This window comes from Narcine bancroftii, chromosome 2, assembly GCF_036971445.1.
Source record: "Narcine bancroftii isolate sNarBan1 chromosome 2, sNarBan1.hap1, whole genome shotgun sequence".
NCBI classification, from domain to species: domain Eukaryota; kingdom Metazoa; phylum Chordata; class Chondrichthyes; order Torpediniformes; family Narcinidae; genus Narcine; species Narcine bancroftii.
In genome coordinates this window covers 292,511,328-292,521,051 of record NC_091470.1, presented here as the reverse complement: position 1 = coordinate 292,521,051, position 9,724 = coordinate 292,511,328, and the positions used below count along the sequence as shown (strand labels likewise).

Genomic DNA, 9,724 nt, shown 5'->3' with positions numbered 1-9,724 from the left:
CAATTATCAACAGAGGGCAATTAAATGGCATATTAAAGGTACATTGTGTTTTATTTCACATTAAGATCAACAACTGCTTTTGTGCTTTTCAGATTAGCTATTGCCTTTGCTTGTCTTAGGGACTTTGAACATTCAAAATAAAATCTGTTCTCAGGAAAACTCAAAAGCCTCAGGTTTTTAAAGAGCATGCAAAATGTTTACAATCAAACACAGCAGATACTGAATAGTTCACAGGTCAGGCAGCATTTGCAGAGATAGAAAAAATAAAAATGATAGTCAATGAAGGGAAAAGAGTTAGCATATTAAACTGCCCCCTCTACATGGTTTTTTATGTCCAATCTCAATAACCACAAATTTGAAGATTATGTGGAATCACGCAGGTTCAAGTACTTGTGTCTAACAAGCTTAAAATCTTGGAGGTAACTCTTCAAAGAATCTTTAAGCCGCTGTCTCTACCAGCTGCTTAAACTTGGTATAGCCAGGAAACGTACCCATTAGTAAAGTATTCATAACCATTTCCAATACAGCAATATAGAATGCCTGCATCTAGAACTAGATTTGGTTATGGCCTTGTGTGATATTGGATATCACTTCCCAAGTTCCAGTCCTTGGATCTACAGATAACGGAGTTGTTAAGGCAAGTGCTGGGTCATAAGAAGCAAAGAACCACAGGTTACTGCCACATTAACTAGAATATATCTTCTGGAAGTTCATGATAGCACGAACAAGATGAAAAGGTGTGATTGAGAACTTATAGTTGTACCTTTTAACATAACCAAGAACATCACTAACTGGTAATGCAAGTCTTGAAATAATTTGGATAGCAAACCAGACCTAGTTTTAAAAAAGCATAATACTGAACTAGGATCGGTTTTCATTCCTAGGTTATAGAATATGCATCCCTAATATTGTGTCATTCTCACCAAATCTGAAAAAATGTCGATCTTTAGGGATCTGACACAAACAGCAAGTGGATATTTTTCAAGGAACTTGTCAGTGGTTTTATAATATTTGTTAGTTATAAAACCTTCATCAAATTTTACTCAATATTGATTTTGTAGATACTGCTTATGCTTTGTCAAACTGTATACAATCAAGTACAGGTACTGACTTTTCCAGTATTAAAATCAAACATAGCATGTAGTTCAAAAAGTATGTCAATTTTTTTATTCAAAATTTTAAACAGCAACAGGTAAATATCAAAATATGAATCTGGCAACTCTGCCAACATCTTGGTAAAGTTCCTAAGCTTTAACATTGAAGCCTTCATCTCTCAAAGATGGCTGTTGCAATAAATTGTAAACAGAATTTTTATTTAAAACAGTCCTGGAATACAAGTCAACTAAAAAGAGAAAAGCACCAATTTGTTTCACTGGAAAATGCCAAACTTAAGATATAGTTGTGCTTACTGTACATAATCAACTATTTAAAACATTGTAAAATACAAAATGGAATGTTTGAAATTTAAAAGAATATTTGTATTCTTTATCCTACAAAGGGTTCAATTTTTCACATCAGACAAAGGCCCACAGGGGAGTAACAATTCACTCGCAAAAGGTTGAGGAACAATGCACTTCTTTGAAGTAAAAACAGATTTGGTCACTTAGCTTTGTGCATAGTTTTAAGGCATTTTAGCAAATTTTCTTCAATCTGGCTGTTTAGTTCATGCATATTTTCACAATGGTGAAAGTGGCAGTATGTCCTGATATGCAGATTCCAGACTGAGCACACAAATATCTTGATCTTTATAAACTACTGCCACTATCACCAAGTACAGTCCATTCATGTAAACCTCTTTTGTTGAGTTCTCCCACTAATCTGTTTTTAAGTTGTTTCTTTAACTCTCCCTTAAAAGGCCAAAGGCCAGCAGCATTTTGTTGCTCTATATACTGAAATAAGCTTGGCTGTGATCAGAGATGAAGGCTGGATTCACAGTGCACTAAAGGAACACCATGGCAGAAGAGAGGCTTCCATGGAAACTTAAATGGCATCACAAAAGATTAAAAACAAACTGCAGCATATTTTGTTCCATCTTTTTACCAACTAGCATTTCCCAAATTAGTGGTTCCTTTTTCACTATGCTTCATGGCAAGAACTGGAACCAAAGTATCAAAAATACAGCATTGTAAACAAATCTCTGAGGCAGAAAAGGACTGGCTTCTTTGCATGCATTCAGTCACTCCAAAAATGGTGGTAAGAATACAAAAGCTCTTCTGTACCAACATAAGAATATTTTCATAAGTTCATATTTTAGCCTTCTTAAAAAAAACCACAGAAAACCCCAAGTGCAGAAATTGCAAGTATCAATCAGTATTCAAACCATTAATAAATGGCACTTCCTGGACCACTGCCACCCTTCTTTCCCCTTTATCTTCAGTGTGGCCACCACTGCCGTTTATGTGCTCAATGTCTCACAAAAGCCAACTGAGGTATTTGTGTATTGCTTTATGTTCAGGCCTTGCAAGGAGCAAAAAAAAGCAATTTGATGCTTTGAAGAAAGCATTGAATTACATTAATGATGAGATGGCTACGTGTACAACTGTGGCAGTCAGAGCCTACAAATATAACTCAATTCTTTACCTAAAAGAATCATTCCATTTGCCTTCAGCCAAAAAGGCTGAAAATTCATAATCCAGCTCCCACAGAATGAGCGGAGTGAGTGAGAAAATTCTCTGCATTCCTGAGGTACAAGTCAGTCCATTTCTTCACAAACAGAATCTGTAACCTCTTCAGTCTGGGTCTGTTCCTGTAATAATCTGTTCCAGCTAGCATTATTCAAACTTAGATGTCCCAGCATGGTCTGTGATAGTGTGCTGTTGGTAAATCGAGACCACTCCACAAAAAGAGGCTTCACTACATAAGTTATGAAACCTGGTATACAAAAGAAAATGTTAAGATAAACTTAAAAGGTCACAAATTAAGCTATATGCAATAATGTAAATGAATAAATTTATCTTAATTCAGCATTGTAAGCAAATTTTGTTCACACCCAGGGAAGGAGACCGGAGCCCCCAGGGAAAACCCACAAATACAGGGTGAACATACCAACTCCTCACAGTGTGAGATTCGAACCCAGGTCTCGATCACTGGCTCTATAAAGGCATTGCACTCACCGTTACACTAACTATGCTATCCTTTAACCTCTACGCCAACTGTGCCACCCTAACCAAGAAACAAGTACCAGGCTGTTCAACTAATAATGTGCCATTCAATACCTGGATGCATTCATGAATGCTACATCAGTCACTATCATGCTTTCTAGTTTGCCAGCTACATTAATGACTTGTGGATGACGTTTTAATTCTATATGTGACAGTAAGGGTTATTAGATTACAAGATCTAGAGCATCTAGGGAAGTGAGCCAAGAAATGACAGGCAGAATTTAAGTGTTTCATTTTGGGAAGTTAAATTAGGTCAAGACTTGCACAGTAAATGACAATGCCCTGGAGAATTTTGTAGAACAGAGACCTAGGGGTAAAAGTTCCCTGAAATTTGCTATGGTGAAGACTATTGGCATGTTTACTTTCATTGGCCAGAGCACTGGATACAAGAATTGAGATGTCATGTTACAACTGTGCAAGACCGAGGTGAGATTGCACTGGGAATATTGTATGTAGTTCTGATTGCCTAGCCATATAAGGGTGCCGCATAAATAATGTGGGGCAGAAATAAGATGAATGATTGCTTTGTTTTTCCCAGAATAGAGGAGTCTAAAACTGAAGGGCATATTTTTTTTAAAAGACACAGGTCAACTTTTTCCACACAGAGTGGTACATGTATGGAATGAGTAGCCAGAGAAGGCAATGGATGCATGTACAATTATAATGTTTAAAAAGACATATAGACAGATACATGGATAGGGAAAGTTACGAGCAGTAGTTCTCAACCTTCCCTTCCCACTCACATACCACCTTAAGCAATCCCGATGCCATAAGTGCTTTGTGATTAGTAAGGGATTGCTTAAAGTGGTATGTGAGTGAGAAGGGAAGATTGAGAATCACTGATCTAGACCCAGTTGTTACTGAAATGTTTTGCTTGAGAAAAATTGTCATTGCCCCATTTCCTTTGGAGTTACAAAACTGTGCACATAATGAGTCAATTAGGTCCAATTAAAACAGTGGCTTTCAACCTTCCCACTCACATACCACCTAAAGCAATCCCTTACTAATCACAGAGCACTTATGGCATTAGGGATTGCTTAAAGTAGAATGTGAGTTTAGGGATGCAGTTGAAAGCCAGTAGTTTAGAGGGATACGAGTCAAATGCATGCAATGGAAGTAACATAGTTAAGCAACTTGGTCAGCATGGACAAATTGGAATGAAGGACTTGTTTCATGCTATTTAACTATGCATGTTAAAAATAAAGCAATTGCTGTGTATTATTCATACAGACATTCACACACCTATAAATTTAATGGTTCCTCAACATACAAATCAAACAAAAAAATTCAAACAGAGAAATAACATGAATGTCTACACTGTGGAGAAAGTGCAGGTCAAACTGTGTATTTTATCTCAGTCAGATAAAAATACATAACCAATTTTTCAGGCTTGAGCCCATCGTGGAGGTATGGAAAAATGTCAACAGGCAAACGTGTTTAGTGAGGCAATCTAGTCTGCATCAGTGACAGATCTCCCAATGGCCAACCATTTCAATCCTGCGTCCCACTCCCAAACTCACAGGTCTATCCATGGCCTCATGTACTATCCCACCCAGACAGCCCATGGGCACTCTAACCGGGTAGCATTAATATTGACTTTTCCAGTTTCTGATCATCTACTCTCCATTCTCCCTGCCTTCCCTTACCCCTTGTCTTCTTTCATTAGCTCTCCACCCCCTTCCCTCTCTACTCACTGAGCCATACCCCTCTCCCGGCTTGCTGCTGTGCCCTCCCTCCTTTATCCAGCTATTACCTCCTGCCTTGGGGACCGTGCTTCTCCAAACCCACCCACCACCATTTTGTTCAGAAGTCTGCCAACATTTTTCCATACCTTCAGGGCTTAAGCATGAAACGTTGGTTATATATCTATCTGTGCTATATAAAGTACAGTTTGGTCAACGATCAGAATTTGAATATTTATTTTGATGACTTTTTAAACTTGAAATGACTGTATAAGTAATCTTCCCCATGACATGCCACTATGAAGCCCCAAAACTATAATCATCTCCAATCCTATCCTGAGAATCAACAAAAAAAATTAAATACAAACTAGTCATAATAAATAACTGTCTCAAAATATAATGGTAGAACAATTAAACTCTGTTCTTACTGTTGTCAAGATATTTTCTCTGCTGCTATTTTATTGTAATTTCAATGTGAAAATAGGTTTTAAAATGTTTGTTTTTCAAAACCCTCATTCAAATATCAATTTAGTCAAGATACGACTGGTTCTACTTTGAATTTTTCCCTCACATTCATCATATATTCTGTTGCTAGCAGAGATCTTTGCCACCTCATCAGTCATGTGATTGTGCCCACATACAGTTAGATGCGGTTACATATAATAAAAGACCATCACTTTTATTTTGTCACATCACTTACCTATTTGAATATTGGCTACGGTTTCTGTGTGGCGATCACATAGTTGACTTATATCTAGCTTATATCTCCTTTCGATATCCCCTGCACAAGGTAAAACAATCAATGCACATTATCTTGTGATGTTTCAAAACTAAAAATTCCAATAGCTGCCTTTTTTTCCTACATTATTCTACTGAACAGTTATGTAATATTAATGCCCTGCAGTGTTTGCTTTATCTTTTGATAAACTTTCATGAGTCTAAAGTATGTTAAACTGCAACTTTTGATCCAAAATGTAATAGAAAAAGAAAGCATGGTTTCCTGGTACTATTTATAAAGTTGTTTGCATATCCATTACCTGAAAATTTTTGATCATTTACATAGCCACATTTTTCTTCTGCTGTGTGGTTTCCAAATTAATATACAATAAATCCAGAATTCAAGAAACAGTCAATAAGAAAACAATAATAAATTTTTTAAAAATTAAAATAAAATAATAAGTTTTTTAAAAAAACACATTTAAAATTGTAAAAGTAAATGTTGTCTGAAGTAACATAAATCTTTGGTGAAGATGGGAGCAAATATTCATCCAGTGGAGAGCCTTGGATGTGCTTTGCTCGTAGCAGGTGCTTGAATAAAGTTGAGTGAAACAGCAATGGCATTGCCCAGGATGAAGAGCTGGTTGATGCTGCTCACTGTTGGGGTGACTCTTTTAAAGAGTCTCTTTATCCCTGCTTAGTAAGAGTTGGCCCAGTAAGAGACTTTACGTGTAAACTTGGGGGGGGGGGGGGGGTGTTTAATTATCTACATTGTTATTGTTCATATTTCAGGTGGCAGCGTGGAGGAGGAGGCACCTACAGGTGCAGCTGACAGTTAAATGTTTTCAACGTGACTGAAAATAGTAAAATTAAATGATTTACTGTTCATATATACATGCAAATTAATTTTGTTCAGCATAATTACAGTATAGTATTTTTGTCTTTTAAACTGTCTTCTTAATGCAAGTAAGAGCAAGTTTCAAGCAAATGGAAACTACACTTACTTATCTACCATTTTACCAATCCCCATTGGTGCTGGATACCAGGAATTTTACTGTACTCACAATGAAACTTTGATATATTCTCTATTCCCCTTTCAACACAATATTACAATGACTTCTAATCACTGCTTGTCTTAATTTGAATTTTGAGTGATGTAGCTACTATCACTCAACCTTTTCTTTCAGTTATTATTAAGAATTTTAACTCTCCAATTCCATGACTGCAACTTATTCACTGCATTTCACAATTACTCATTCAATTTGCCGAACACCTGAGATATAACAGAAATCTTTCCTTGGCCTCTACTAATACAGTACATACATCCTTGGGTGGGAGAAAGAATTAATTTTGTTTAGTAAGTGCTGCAACTTTGGCCTCTGGACTAAATATACCTTGATGGAAGAACTCTTGGGATACTTTTTCACTCCATTGCTTACTTAGTTCCCAAGGCCTGCATGGGTTACTGATATCTGCACATTTCAGTGCTATCTGTAAAAATAACAACATTTATTTATTTACTTAGGTAGCAAGAGTTTGTGTTTAAATTCTTCTCATTTTCATTAGCTAAATACACACAAGAGGTCATTAGCTGAGCAAGAAAAGCTCAATTAACTACCTTTTCCATAGATATTAACAATGAATCTTATCAATTTAATATTCCATTAGAAAACTACAAAATGAATACGAGTTTCCTCTGGGTGCTCTGATTTCCCCTCGTAGTCTAAAAATATTTACATATTTTAACTGCTATGGTAAATTATCAGTTTAATGAAAGTTCACTGAAAGGAAAAAAAGTTGAAGGATATGTATGAGGAAGAATGGCTTTTAGAAGTACAAGGAAAGGAGAAATGAGACTAATAGGCATGATGGGCCAAACAGCCTCTTTCTGTCATTGAAGTACAAGGTATAAATAAAACTTGCTTTCAAAATATGATCCATCCTAATAGCTTAGGCACACTGATGGATGCCTTAATCCTGGGGTCATCTACATTTGATCATTGCTGATTCCCCAAATCCAGCTCGACCTCCATCAGCTAATATGCTCTTACTAGCAAGGAAATGTTCCCACTCTGTGACTGCCAAACCTGCCAACATGCACAACCATCAACCAGTATTTTCAAAAATGGCTCAAGGACAACAAAAGAAACAGAAACTTTGAAAGAAATTAAAAAAAAGATGGAGACCAAAATGGTAGCAAGCAAGAAATAACACACCAAGTCCAAGGAAGACAAATGAAAAATAAAATACATGATGAAGAACAAGAGAAACCTACAGGGAAATGGAAAACTGCACATAACGACTGAAAGGTTTTGAACAGGCAGAAATATGAACAGATGGGAGTGACATTACATTGGAAACATTTCTCACTAACAAGAAATACACAAATAGGAGCTGATTTGCATCCACAAATCAGGAGTACTAACATATACAAAAGTGAAAGTCAAATGGATTCAGAAAACAGTTACGATAATTGACTTAATTAAAACATGCAGTTTCTCAAACTTGTTTGAGGATTTACATCTCGGGTTGTTAAATAATAATGTTATCTATTGAAGATAGGTGCAAAATTTATTCTAGAAAGAAAGTATTTACATGTTATATATAGCAGATAAAGAGAAATATTGATGGAAAGTTACAATCACATTAGCCATGCTGGAGCAGTTTTGGGGACCGAGTGGCCTAGAACTACTCCCAATTGATATGCTTTAACATGTAATTCCAACAACATAGAAGGAAACAATTTAGATGATCAATCCATGCTATCTTTCAAAACAATCCCATCAATCTCATTCCTCCACTTGATTACCTATAATCTCTTCTCTTATACACCCTGTTAATACAAGCTTAATTCTTCTACCATCTACACTGGGGGTATTTTACAATACCCAATAAACCTACGAACCCATTTGAAATGTGGAAGGAAATTGAAACACATGAGATAATCAATATGGTCACAAGAACATGCAAAATCCACATGGAGCATGCCAGAGATCAGAATCAAATCCAGGTCAATGGAACTGTGAGACAACAGAACTGTGCTTCCACAAGTAACACCCAAAAATACATATGGCTAGAGGCAATATCGAATAGTACAGCAGATTCAATTGTATGAGGAAAGTGATAAGACAAAAGCGAGGAAAAGACAGTACTGTACACAAAGGGAGTGGAAGAAAATGAATAGAACGAATAATAGCAGTTTGAACTTTTTGATCACACATTCACTGATACTGAAAATTTTTACTTAAAAAACACTCAAGAAGCACCTTTATTTACACATTCCAAAGCAATGCAAAATGAAGCCTAGTCTAAATGAGAGAGACCAAAACAAATTTTGTTTGAACTAAATATACTAGGTCTTTTTAAGTTAAAAGTTCAGGATGTACACGATGTCAGAACTGAGACATTCAGAACGGAACTGAGTAAAAGAATTGGTCAGTACTAAATATACCTGAATTATTCTCAATGTGCAGGTGATTAGGAAAATTTGGTGGTGATTGGGGTGGTAGAGAAGAAAGGGAGAGAGAAAAAGAGGGACAAGTTGAGAATATGGGGGAAAATGGGATTATCTTAATGGCCAGCATGACTTCAGTAAGCCAAGAGGCCTGTATCTCTTATGGTGCTTAGTTTCACCAATTGCACTGTCAGATCCCACATAATTTGCAGGTATGTAAATGCAGACTTAACTATCAGGTTTGTTTTCCAAAGTCGAATATTTCTTATAGCTCATAGATGGCATGTGTTGAGGGAGTCTTTCTAGTGGACAACAAACAGGCTTTTGAAAGTATGAACAAGGGTTCAGTTACAGGTTTAACTTGCATCGTATGTATTTAATGTAAAGATACAAGATAATGGTTATTCAGTTAATTTGCACTTGGAATGTCAATTGTTTAAAAATGATGGACAGATTTTCCTTTATTCAGAAATTCAAGATTTCCAGGTGGTCAATTCCAGCCTCTACAGTCCTTGTGTTATTTCGATATCTTATTTAAAGATATTGGAATAACTCAAGAACTGTACCTGCTCGATCTTGAAAAGACATAGAAAAGCTGGAGGGACACGCCAGGCCAAGCAGCATCCATGGACAGTCGATGTTTTGGATTGGGACCCTTTTCTGAGATGCTGGATATATTTGAGAACCATATTAAAATCTAACATAGATAA

At 36.3% G+C, this 9,724-nt stretch overlaps 1 protein-coding gene across 6 annotated transcripts in view; it reads right to left on the bottom strand.

Annotated features, from left to right (window-relative positions):
• Window positions 1-1,141: 1,141 nt before the first annotated feature.
• The window catches only part of pde7a (phosphodiesterase 7A), a 134,155-nt gene continuing 125,572 nt past the window's right edge, over window positions 1,142-9,724 (bottom strand). For all 6 annotated transcript variants that reach the window (XM_069921371.1, XM_069921370.1, XM_069921372.1 and 3 more), the window contains 3 exons: window positions 6,955-7,051; window positions 5,544-5,624; window positions 1,142-2,871 (listed from right to left, as the gene is read on the bottom strand). In XM_069921371.1, coding sequence (XP_069777472.1) covers window positions 2,693-2,871; window positions 5,544-5,624; window positions 6,955-7,051 — 357 coding nt within the window. In that variant the 3' untranslated portion in view covers window positions 1,142-2,692. The remainder of the gene's footprint in view (window positions 2,872-5,543; window positions 5,625-6,954; window positions 7,052-9,724) is intronic.